This window comes from Pseudoliparis swirei, chromosome 23 (assembly GCF_029220125.1).
Source record: "Pseudoliparis swirei isolate HS2019 ecotype Mariana Trench chromosome 23, NWPU_hadal_v1, whole genome shotgun sequence".
In the NCBI taxonomy this organism is placed as follows: Eukaryota; Metazoa; Chordata; class Actinopteri; order Perciformes; family Liparidae; genus Pseudoliparis; species Pseudoliparis swirei.
Window position 1 is genome coordinate 16,811,867 of NC_079410.1, and position 13,103 is coordinate 16,824,969.

Below are 13,103 nucleotides of genomic sequence, written 5' to 3' on the forward strand. Positions count from 1 at the left end.
CAATATAGTCGCAATATAGTCACGATATAGTCGCGATATAGTCGCGATATAGTCGCAATATTGTCACAATATAGTCGCAATATAGTCGCGATATAGTCGCGATATAGTCGCAATATTGTCGCAATATAGTCGTGATATAGTCGCGATATAGTCGCAATATTGTCGCAATATAGTCCCGATATAGTCGCAATATTGTCGCAATATAGTCGCAATATAGTCGCAATATAGTCGCGCTATAGTCGCAATATAGTCGCAATATAGTCGCGATATAGTCGCAATATAGTCGCAATATCGTCGCAATATAGTCGCGATATAGTCGCGATATAGTCGCAATATAGTCGCGATATCGGCCTAGAGGTATATCGTGATGTTTGGCCTGACTGCCCCCCCGCTCTTCGATCTCTATAGGCTGTGTAGTTTGAAACAAGACCCACTTTTGTGCTGCTCCTCGGCTATGAATATTCTGGATTTTGGAGGGAGGTGTTGGGGGGACAGTTGTCATGAAGAAAAGTGATCCTTTGTGTCCCACTGCTGGCGTTTGGGCCAACGCGAGTGCCCCATCGGCTGGTAGGTCGCCGCTCGTCGGGTCAGTAGAAGTAGGCCAGTGTTACGTCAGACGGGCTTACCAGGGAGTCTGCTGTCCCCGCAGGGCAAAGTGTGTCATTGCGAGGCTCCTCTCGTTGCAGATTAGCCTATGATGCCGAGAAGAAGGGGAAAAAAGCGAGTTTCCCCCACGGGGAACAATAAGCTCTGCACAATGGAAACGGTTTCCTCGGAGGTTTTGCCTCGCAGAAGACATATCGTCATAAAATAAAGACTCAAGGACTATACAATTAAGATTACAACCAAGGACGGTTCTAATGCCCTCATGTATCCTCTCTGGTTACTGATGGTGATTACGCTGAAGTCGATCCGTGACTAATCAGTAACGTATTAGCTAACCGGTGATTCTGGCACAAAGATCTTGGAGCCCGATGACGAGTCGGGCTGCCAGCGTCGCCCACGGACTGGGATGGCTGTGTTGACAGTCGCTGCTCGCGCGCAGAGAGCTGCTCAGTTCAACGTTAGGCTGTAAAAGTCGGTGGATAATGTGTCCGTACGTGTGCGTCACATCCTACCCGCTGTCCTGGTGTTCGAACGCCACTGGAAGAACGGAGAGAAACGGGACGTGTTCACGGTATGTCGACAGGGCCAACACTCTCTTTATTATTATTTTCTTTTTGTCAATCTTGAAATGCTCCCATCTTCCACAATGAACATTAGTGTCTTTACATACATATTTATGTCAAAAAGAAGCAATGGTGATGACCAACCAGACCGACCACCGCCCAGATCTAAACACCACACCATCTCTGCCTGCTTTTCTCTCTTTTTCTTTTTTCCTCATCTTTTTCATAAAACCATCAGCAAAACCACAAACATTACTGATTAATACACTGAAAAAAGGTGGTGGGGTGGGGGTGGGGGGAGGATGAGGCAAAATACATGTCATCACAGTCAAGAGGAGAAAAGACACAGTCTAGAGGAAACAGAACGACACCTAGACGATAAAAGAAGAGGATATAAAACCAATGAAATAAACATTACAGTGTTGTTCGGGGGGGGACTTTACATTTATACACAAATACCCCAGAAAGCCAAACGTGGTACATAGACTTTTGCTAAACTAGAATCCAGTGCGAAGCAATTCATCGCCACGCGGTGGACGAGCTACCACGAGAGAGGGATGAACGACGCCTGAAATGATGAATGGAGGCATGCAGGACACATGGGAGGCCATTTTCATTCACTCAGATTGTTGCCGGGCAATTTAAAAGGGGACGCTGGCACAAATTCAGGGATTAAAGAATTTGGGGGTTTGCAGTAGCTTTTAGTTTCACTCGTCTATCTGGGGAGCCAATGGAAACCTCGAGGGTCCTGTTGGGCCTTGGTCCAAAACCTTCAATTAACGTGCAGTAACTCTCCTGAGGGTCAGGGTTACACAAGAGGAACTCGTTCACGTTTAAATGAATCGGACCGTAACTCCTCCCCCAAGTATCCCATACCTCCATTACAGTTCAAGCTCAAGGCCGCCGGATGTATCTCTAAAAAGGTCTGTACAGAGTCTCCGTCTACGTTCCCGCGGGCTTTTCTACAGTGATATGTTTCGATAAAGGTCAAATAAAGTAAAAGCCGTGGAGCCCTGCAGCTGGTGAATTCCACCGAAGATTTAAAGGCTGGTTAAAGGTTACGTAATCCCAACATCCCAATGAGGCCCTTCACCTCAGGAAACCACGCGTTCTCCATTCAGTGCTGTTGGCGCTCCAAGCCGGACGGACATTTCTGCGTCAACAGGGCATTAACAAATGATTAATGCTGAAGCTTAACAATCAAGAGGCGTTTTTGTCTTAATTCGAATGGGTCCTGTAGCAAACAGTGGACGACATGGCTGTACAGTAATTGTGAATCATAATAGGATGGTCACTTTCAAAAAACCCTTTCACCATTGGCGGGCGCGTGGTTCGCATTTTCGTTGAATTTTGTATTCAAATTTCTTTGTAAAATATATATATTTATAGTCGATACATATATCACAGTAATATACAAACCAAGTGCTTACAAAATAAAGGGTGAGTGCGAATCTTTCGTGAAATCATGGAGATGGTTGGGGGAGCGTAAGGGTTGGTAGAGGTAGGGTCTGGGAAGAGGTATGGAACTCGATGTTTGTCGTGTTGGTGCTTCTTTGGTCGAGGGAAAGTCCCCAGTGTACGTTTGCATTAGATTAAGGCGGATAAGCCATACGTGTGTATGTTTGTCTACAGTCAGATATGTACCAAATTCAAAGCACTGAAAAAGCTCGAAACTTGTCCTCGTCCTACATTCTTGTTTGAGATCCAAATGTAAAGAAGAAGCCGGTAGTTCCATTCCTCCTCTCGTCACGTAAAAAAAAGTGCTTCTGTAAATATGAAGAGGATGTAAGAAATGACAAATCTGTCCAGTATATACAAATATGATACAGCCCTCGAAGATGTCCGGCCTTTCTCTGGCGATGTCGGGCGATAAGGAAGTAGAGAGGTCCCAAGGGCTTGAGGAGGGGGGTTGATTAGAGGGCAAAGGCATGATGGCAGGGTAGTTCTTCGAGGAGACATCGTCTTTTCTCATAGTGAATGTCGCCTAATCTCGCCTCTTGTTTCATCGTCCACCCGTCTCCTTCTTCTCGCTCTCCGTCCTGCCCCCCTCCGCCGAGGCCGCCGGTTTGAAGCCGCCGGCCGGGCTCTCCCGCACGACGCTCAGCTGCGACGTGAGGGACAAGTAAGGGTGCTGGGGCAGGGGGGGCGGCGTGGCGGACGGAGGGGTCATCGGGGATTCCTGTCCGGAGCTCATGGCCCGGTGTTTGAGTCGGAGTTTGTGGGGCAACGCCGTGCCCTTCACCTCCCCCTGGGCCTGAGAGCAGCCCCGCGAGGAGGCTGGATGGTGGAGGCTGGCGACATGTTGGCCGTGGTAGCTGCCCAGATCTGAGCACGATAAGGAAGGGGACTCGTCATCGTCCGTGGACGCGTCTTTTTCGGAGCTGCGGGGATGTCCGTCGCTGGATGAGGCGTCCTTGCTCGAGGGGTTTGGTCGGCCCCGGTAGGGAGCCTCCCCTCCGTGGCCGCCCTCGTAGGTAAGCACGGGCGGCTCCTCGTCTTGGGCCCTGAGGTATGGATGATGGGGCTGCTGATGAGCGTGGTACAGGTAGGAGCGGTTGACCCCCTCCACTTGTTGGTGGAGGATCTCTGGACACGGATCTCTCCCCTGCTGGTGCCGCTCCTGCTCCAGGTGGTGTTGGCCAACGCCGTACCCCTCATGGCGGCTGTCCGTGAGCTCATATGGAGGGGAGTCTAACGTCTTCCTCTCCAGCTGCTCCATCACTCCAGCCAGTGTCTCCGCGGAGCTCTCTGCGATGGGCGGAGGCAGCCGGCTGACGCAGGTCTGCTTCTGGGCCGCCGGCACATCGATGTCCTGGTGCACAGGGTAGGAGGCGCTGCTGGAGCCGTACAGAATGACGCTCCTCTGGGCAGCCGGTGGGTGGGGGGCGGGCTGGCTGACGGCGTTGTTCGCGGTCACCGGCTCCTGGTGGGGCTGTTGTTGTTGTTGTTGTTGATGGTTCTGCTGCTGTTGTTGGCTGTGATATGCGGCCTCCAGCTCCTGAGAATGCTGCTGGATCTGCTGGTGAGTGGGCGCCGCGGGCAGACCGCGGTGGATGTTGAACATGATCTGTGTGGTGGTGCCACTGGCGATGTCCATCTCCAGCCGGTCGCCCTCCTGTTTGATCTGGAAAGGAAGCGGCTCCGGGCTGTCTCTGGACGAGCCGTCCGACATGTCCGACAAGGAGCCGCGCGGGGAGTATTTCACCATCTGCCTGTGGCCCTCGCCGTGTCCGGACTGCTCGGTTTCCGAGGAATCGGAGTTCATCATCACCTGAGAACCGCTGGAGTAGCCGCTGGAGTAGTACTGGGTCGAGGAGGAGGAGCCCCCGTTTCCCGCGTTGCTGCTGGCGCCCATCTGCTGGCTCTTTTCAATGTAGGAGGCGGTGCTTATGAGGCCGAAGCGCAGCTTCAGCTGGAGCAGCTCCGTCTTGAGCCTCGTGTTCTCGTCGTTCAGCGCCATGACGCGGTTCTCCAAGACCATGTCGTTGAGGCGCCGCTTCTCCCGGGAGCGCTTGGCGGCCTCGTTGTTCTTGCGGCGCTTCTCCCAGTAGCAGGCGTCCTTCTTCTCGTCCGAAATGAACTCGCGCTTCCGCCTGCAGCTCATGCTGGGTTTGCCCTTGGCCGCGCGGCCCAGGCGATTCGGACTCCCTTCGGCGGAAGGAAGAGACTCTTCATAACTGCTGAAGGTCTCGCCGCAGTTATTGTCCCCTGAGTTGTTGTCTAATGTGTTGAGAGCTGATGTCAGGTTTTCCATTTTTGTCTCGCGGCAGCCAGTTTGAAATGTTTCCTTTTTGTTGTTTGTTGAAGAAAGAACTGGGTCAAGGGAAGAAGAGGAGGAGGCGGTGCCAAAAACAACCTCGAAAGGATCTCTCGCAAAGTTCTTCTTCTGCTTATTGCAGTTTTTGTGTAATTGTTGACAGGAGCGGACTCAAGTGTCCAAATTAGCCAAAAAGATGTAGAACAGCTGGAGCTCAGAAGTAACTCTCATTTATTCACTCCGAGGGGCTTTGTGGTTTAGTGCCCAGACTCGTCACACGCCCTAAGTGGATCAGATCGGTCTTAGAAAAGCACAAATTTCCTCTTCTCCCTCTCGCCTTTATGCCGTTGGATGTGGACGTTAAGCTGGCAGAGGAGCGTCGCAGATCTCCAGGCACGCAGCAGGATGTAGGTCGGCCCGTCTACCTCGGCGCGCCGGTCTCTCGGGGAGCTTCGCTCTCGCTCCGTCCGTCTGTCTCTCTTGAGTCGACTGCGAGATGAAAGGCTGCAGAGATGGAGAAAAAAAAACGGGGAAGTTAATCCATGTGGACCGCTGGCGTTCACAGAGCAGCCAGAGAATTATTTATTCTGCGTCAGTTTTTGTTGCATCAAAGACACATCCCACACCCGACAGCTCCTCCTGGGCTGTTTGGACACGTCTGGCTTTAAACTAATGAATTGCCGCTGGACCTCCCAGTCTGACCTTTGACCCCGCTATTGATCTGCTATGTCTGATGAACTCTAGCCCGTGGATGTTGACCTTTGTGACGCATCGAGGGGCATTGCATATACGTTTTAGAACATTTTGCAATGACCACGAGGGTTCTGCCGTTTCCACGGACACGCCCCAAATCCACAAACGCTGCAGAAGCGCCCCTCCTCCCCCACCCGATGCGTTTTTAGTCTGCAGAGGAATGTGGCAGCATTCTTCCGCCCAGAACAACTCCGATGCCAAGTCATCGAAGCGGAGTGAACAGATAAGGCTGACAAAGGCAGCGAGCCGGCGCAGGTCAAGGATGAAGAGGCCGAGACCGGGATAGTGATCCGGAGAAGCCGCTGGAAGGTGGCCCCCCCCCATTCCCTCCGCCCCCTCGACAAATATAGGTCAAGACCTCCTGGAAGGAAGGAAGGAAGGGGGGGGGGGGGGAGTTGTGGCGAGACACAGGCAGGAACAACACAGCTTATTCATGTTTTAGGGTAAAACACGAGGGTAGTCGGAAGTCTCTTAGCAACTACGGTGACGAGCCGAACAGGTGCCCCCTCCACACACTCCCACTACCCTGTGGTAATAAGGGCGTAACAGCAGCTACTTTAACTCAACGTTTACTCGACTGACGGGTCGGTGTTCTTACATATGAATGCATCCGTAATACCAGTAGATCTTGTTTTGTTTACCAGTCGCAGTACGAGCAGCTGCGCTCCTGCATAAGGGCTCTTACGACGTCTGGATCTGTAATCTCATAATCCGGGGTGGTGTTTGTGCTGCTTATAAACTCTGCTCTTCCCAGGATCTGACACCATTACGTAACATCAGGCGTATCCTGGCAATGAATAGGAATCAGGGGGGGGAGAGAGACTGTATTTCACCTCTTTAATGCAGCCCCTATTAATCTGAAAGGGATTTTTTGGGGTTCGAGGATATCCTCCTGAGCCCGAAAGAGACGGAATGAGACTTATTTCTCAGCGAGTGTCCCACTGACCCAGAAACTGAGGACACAAGTCTGTCTGGATTATATGAGTCTCAGCCAAATTGCGGAGAGGTGAGGCCGGGCGAGAGACGAGGGAGGGATAAAAAAAGAAAGGAAAGAAGAGCAAACATATTATTAAAGGAGACGATAAAAGAAACAAAGAGGTTGCTGAGAATGAGAGCATTGGAGCATCGTCCTACAGACGGAGGTGAGAACACGTGAAGCAGAGACAAAGACCCGAGAACCAATGAGAGAGAGTTAAAACAAAGAGAGGGATGGAGAATGGAAGAATGGATGATACTGTTGCTGGATGGGGGGGGGGGGGGGGGGGAGAAACAAGAGGCAATTGAGACAATGTTGGTATTGCATCAATAGAAGGGATGTGTCACCCATAGCAACAAAAAGAGGGGAGAACAAAAAGGGCAGCCAATCATATCGGACTCTCTCGGGTGAGGGGTGGGGCAAAAAAAGGAGACTCGGTCGACGCCACCAAGCACGTGGCCATGGCGTGACACAGTCAGGATGAGCCTGGCACACCAATGAACAAGGGGGTTTTAATGGAGTCATGGTGGCGGGCTCTGTTAATGCCCCCCCCCTCCCCCCCCTGTGCCGCAGAATTCTCTGTGGCACTTGTGGAATGAGAAAGAAAAAAAAGCCCTGCAGGGCAGCAAGAGCCTCAATGTGGCGATGAGCTCTGACACGAGGGCTGAGTTCAACCCCCCACTGCACCTGTTTGTGTCGGAGCGTTTCAGGAAATGGAAGGTCTGAAATAAAAGGCTTTGGGGGGGGTCTGAGTCAGGAGGGCCACAAAGTGGGACGGCATGGAGAGACACTCCCTCACAGGTTCTGTGGGATCACCGCGTGTTGCCCAAGCTCTGGTGATGCAATAGGCTGTACGTTATTGTAAAGGGTGTGTTAGACTCCTTTCATTTAATAAAGTAGTATAAGTCCTCTTGCTGCACGTCTGCCTTTTTCTTTGTTATGGCGGAGGAGGGTTTATTTTGGTGACCTACATTCTTACTGTGCACGCGTCTGCCAATGTGTAGCGGCCACTCACATACACAGACTATAATATATATATATATATATATATATATATATAGTATGTGATTATAATTTGTGAGCCGATTGCATAATCTGCCGCGCACTTTGATCTCTTTTAATTATTTAATTCGTGTATTATGCAACCCGCATAAAGCCATTCGGTGCACCCTGCGACCGATGCGGCACGCGCGCACAAGCGCACACGCGCACACTTTGCAATGCGTAAAAAAAAGTCCTGGACACTTGAAACGGGATTTCTTTTTACAAAACACTCAAAATCTTTGTCTTTAAGTTCTGACGCTGCTGCGATGTGATAATTATCTGAGTGTAATAGCCTAGTTATATTAAATGATGAAGAAAAGACCGCGCTGCAAGAGATGTGTGTGTGTGTGTGTGTGTGTGTGTGTGTGTGTGTGGGGGGGGGGACCACGTGCAGTGCATTAACCACAAAGCCAGTGTGAGAAAAAAACATTATTGTTTTCTTATTCAAAATAAAACGGAAAACATCCCATAAAACACTAGTTTGCCTTTAAAAAAAAAAAATCATAATTCCTATATGTAGTTCATCACCTCAGTGATAAGTTATAGGACGACGTCCACAAACTGAGTTTAAAATACGGGTCCAAGTTCAGCAGAAGGCCACTATGTGGTTTAATTCCGCCGGTAAACAACAACAACACATATCATTCACGACATATTGTGAGGAGCATGTTACCCCCCGCATGCCTCCTTTGTTGCCCCGGCTGACAGATCGTATTCATGCATATTTAATCGGATTCTCAGTCATCCGAGGCGACACGAATCCATCTGTGCTGCGGAATTAAACAAAATCTACACATTTTCGTCCAGCACGCCGTCAAAAAAACAACAACACCTTTTTATAAATATAAAGCTGTTAGGTGAGGAATAAACAGAAACATATCGGATCCGCATTTGATCCAGATGTTCTGCTCCACGCCTCACCTGGCAACACCGTTATCCTCCTTTTATTTCCTGTTTCTCTCTTTCTATTTTTGGCTGCCGTCAAGTCCGAGCCGAGGTCGTAAATAAAAAAAGCCAAAGAAGTGAAGAAGAAAAAAAAATTAAAATGTCCACATGTGTCTCCAGGACGGATCCGGTGCGGCTCCTTCCTCCAGACTGCAAACAGCGACTCTGACGGGTTAAACCCGGAGAGCCGCGCGCCGCGTTAACCTTTACAAAGAGCTGCTCCACGTGACCGGAGAGCGCGTCCTCTCCCAAAAAGAAAGTGGGTATTAAAATAAAAATGAATCCAAAATATAAACCTGACCCTGAACGTGACTCACTCGTGATATTCTAGAAGAAAACAAAATTATGAATAACAATAATTACCTGATATCTATAACGCGTATTCCAAAACAGAATCTGGGATGGACTAAAAACAAACTCCCTTAAATGCACCACAACGACCTGCGAGTATATGTTTAAATGCACCAGAAACCCCACCGCGCGGATGGGTTGACCCGGCCTCGTTACCGCCACTTAAACAACAAAAATCCACATCCGCCAAAACTCACCGCACATTTCCACATATTTTGTTTTCGTATCCCTGAAGGAATCCCGAGACCTTTAGCCACCCCACACCCCCCCTCCCACAGAGACCCTCACGCAGTCTTCAGAGGGTGTGTGTGTGTGTGTGTGTGTGTGGGGGGGGGGGGGGGGGGGGGGTTACAACCTCGCCTTGACTTTGAGAAAATGCACCCAGGCACCCAAAACAAACGCTCGTGGTGCGAAGAACGGGCACCGCGACCGGAGAGCGGCACGGACCGAACGTCATGATGCCGACATTAATTAAAACAACCACTTACCCTTTATGTTATCTCTTCAACAAGGGACCGAATCCACAGAGGACACCGACTTCCAGTCCACACAATCCGCTTTTCATCGGCTCCGGTCCGCAGCTCGCACTCAGTCCGCAGCTCTCCGTCTCGCGCAGGTAAAGATGCAGAGCGCGTGAACACAGTGGCGCTGTTTGCACTGCGCACCTCATGTCTTGTTGGCTCCAGGTTCTCTCTCTCTCTCTCTCTCTCTCTCTCTCTCTCTCTCTCTCTCTCTCTCTCTCTCCCTCCTCCTGTATCTCTCTCCCTCTTCCTCCCCTATCTCTTTCTCTCTCTCTCTCTCTCTCTCTCTCTCTCTATTTCCCCCTCCTCCTGTATCTCTCTCTCTCTCCCTCCCCTATCTCTCTCTCTCCTTCTCCCTCAGAGTCTCTGAATGTATGTTAGTAGGTCAGTTGTTGCATAACAGGACGCTTTGAGTGCCTAGTCACGTTTTTTGTTTTTTCTCTGGGCTCTGGCCCCTCCCTTCAAATCCTGTTGCGCGGGGGGGGGGGGGGGGGGGACTTGGCTCAAAGCCAGACTCAGTCATAAACTCATATGATACCTATAATAAGGTTACTATACAACACCCAACAAGATGAAGAAGAAAAAGGCAGCGGAAACACACACACACACACGCGCGGTGAGCTCAGGAATATGAGAATGACCCTGTTTCTCACAGCTGGTGTTGGGGACATATTCTCGTCTCTTGAGCCGAGACCAGACTTTGTCTCAAGAGACTTTCTGAGAACCGGAAGCGTTTTGCATCCACCTTTTCACGTGCGCTCCAACAGCCGCTGGCCACTCCCCTAAATGGCAAACGGTCATTTCGAGGCGAGCCGGAAGTAAACTGTATCCAATTAGCACTTGAACGCCACGTTACTTCTACTGCACTCTGTTACACAGGTAAAGGGTTAGTTTAGGAGATGGTGTCTTCAGTTGAGTTTATATAACTCTGGATGTCAAATGGAATTCATTTTATTGATTAACCTCCAGATTGAATGAATTTAGCTCCTTCAAACATCTTGTGCTGCAGCAGAGTCCGACCTGCGTCCTGGTCCGGGTTCTCAGTCCTGGTCCTTATTCCTGGTCCTGGTGCTGTTTCTCATTTCTGGTTCTGGTTCTTATTCCTGGTTCTGGTTCTCAGTCCTGGTTCTGGTTCTCAGTCCTGGTTTTCATTCCTGGTTCTGTTTCTTATTCCTGGTTCTTATTCCTGGTTCTCAGTCCTGGCTCTGGTTCTCAGTCCTGGCTCTGGTTCTCATTCCAAGCTCCGTGAATAGTTCTGGGTTTAAATAAAAGAAGACTGACGTGCAGGGACGTGCGGTCAGGGGAGGCCGGTGAGGCAGAGCCTCACCTGTCATCATGAGTAAAAAAAGTTTTAAAAGATAAATACAAATAAAATAATTTTAACATCAAATTTATATTAGTATTTGTCCACCGATCTTTATGTATGACTAATTTCGAACATTTTATAGTCAAAATCGCTGAATTTGCCTATTTCCTGTTCAAACAGGATGAAACGAGAGTTGAGGCGACGAGTCGAGCCTCGACCTCTGATTGCGCAATCCATCACAAGCTGGGTTGAGACATGCAATTGGCCCGTGCGGGTTGCCGTATCTCTGCATGTCGCCAATATAATGTTTGCAGATATGTTTATTTGCCCTGATATTCCACAGTCTGGCTAAGGTCTTTAACCATTACAGTTTAATGTTTGTAAGTGACATATTTAGTTTTGCTGATGGGAAACTAAACCGCAGTGAAAAGGCGCAGGGTGAGGTGATAATACTCTGCCGCCCTGCAGGGGGCGCTAGTGAGCCAACGGGTACTTGTTGCTGCTTCTTCTATGCAGAGGCGCCAGGCGAGTCAAGTCCGTTTGTTTTTGTATTTTGCTGCCAGACTGCCAACATGGAAGAGGATTATATATCTAAGCTTAAACATGTATCAAAACTGGACTTTCAGTCAAAAGTGGACGTGATTAACACAGGTGGACCAACGCCGGAGCTAAAAGGTCTGCTTCAAACTTTTGTTTACCTTTACGTATCTGTAATATGTACCGTGTGCGCGTGTGTTGTGTGAAGAATGCTGATGAGACATGAAATAACCAGTAGCCAATTGAATAAACCCCTTTTGGGTTCATATATTTGTAAATCTGACACTAAAGGAGTCAGTGCCTCACCAACCATGAAGCTCACCGCACGTCACTGATGAAGTGACTTGAGAGGAGATGACGGCTCCCTGTGTGTTTGATGGACAACATGAACAACATGGACAACATGGACAACATGAACAACATGAACAACATGGACAACATGAACAACATGGACAACATGAACAACATGAACAACATGGACAACATGAACAACATGGACAACATGGACAACATGGACAACATGGACAACATGGACAACATGAACAACATGAACAACATGGACAACATGGACAACATGGACAACATGGACAACATGAACAACATGAACAACATGAACAACATGGACAACATGGACAACATGGACAACATGAACAACATGAACAACATGGACAACATGGACAACATGAACAACATGGACAACATGAACAACATGGACAACATGAACAACATGAACAACATGAACAACATGGACAACATGGACAACATGGACAACATGAACAACATGAACAACATGGACAACATGGACAACATGAACAACATGGACAACATGAACAACATGAACAACATGGACAACATGAACAACATGAACAACATGGACAACATGAACAACATGGACAACATGGACAACATGGACAACATGGACAACATGAACAACATGGACAACACGGACAACACGAACAACACGGACAACACGGACAACACGGACAACACGGACAACACGGACAACACGGACAACACGGACAACACGGACAACACGGACAACACGGACAACATGAACAACATGGACAACATGGACAACATGGACAACATGAACAACATGGACAACATGAACAACATGGACAACATGGACAACATGAACAACATGAACAACATGGACAACATGAACAACATGAACAACATGGACAACATGGACAACATGAACAACATGGACAACATGAACAACATGGACAACATGGACAACATGAACTACATGTACAACATGAACAACATGGACAACATGAACAACATGGACAACATGGACAACATGGACAACATGAACAACATGGACAACATGAACAACATGGACAACATGAACAACATGGACAACATGGACAACATGAACAACATGGACAACATGGACAACATGGAGGTGTCAGGAGGTGAAACACGAGGAGTAAAGGTTTCACATCTTGTGCAGATAGAAACGGGTAAAGTACAAATGTAAAGTATCTGAAACCTTGAATAAAACTCTACATTGAGATATGAGTTTAAATTCGTGACCCCACACGGCCTTCAGGAGGAAACCACACACACACACACACACACACACACACACACACACACACACACACACACACACACACACACACACTGCAGCCATGAGCTCATTGGAACATCTTTTTTTTAACGGCCCACATGGAGCTCCGCCATGAGATCACAGTAAGCCCTGATGTTACGCAACAAGAGAGCGAGAGAGAGAGAGAGC

The 13,103-nt window shown here is 48.9% G+C and overlaps 1 protein-coding gene across 3 annotated transcripts; it reads right to left on the reverse strand.

Annotated features, from left to right (window-relative positions):
• Positions 1–1,167: 1,167 nt before the first annotated feature.
• Positions 1,168–9,696, reverse strand: LOC130189031 (nuclear factor interleukin-3-regulated protein-like). 3 transcript variants are annotated; one of them, XM_056407643.1, is made up of 2 exons: positions 9,484–9,696; positions 1,168–5,430 (listed from the first exon to the last, which is right to left on the reverse strand). In XM_056407643.1, exon 2 carries the CDS (start codon positions 4,921–4,923, stop codon positions 3,172–3,174), a length of 1,752 nt encoding a protein of 583 aa, XP_056263618.1. In that variant the 5' UTR covers positions 4,924–5,430; positions 9,484–9,696; the 3' UTR covers positions 1,168–3,171. The 3 variants fall into 3 exon arrangements, with proteins under 3 accessions (XP_056263618.1, XP_056263620.1, XP_056263619.1); XM_056407645.1 differs by lacking the exon at positions 9,484–9,696 and adding an exon at positions 9,193–9,234; XM_056407644.1 differs by lacking the exon at positions 9,484–9,696 and adding an exon at positions 8,621–9,160.
• Between the last annotated feature and the right edge of the window lie 3,407 nt (positions 9,697–13,103).

Excerpts from the sequence above, each read along its gene's own strand:
- LOC130189031 (XM_056407643.1), bottom strand. The coding sequence starts at position 4,923 with ATGGAAAACCTGACATCAGCTCTCAACACATTAGACAACAACTCAGGG.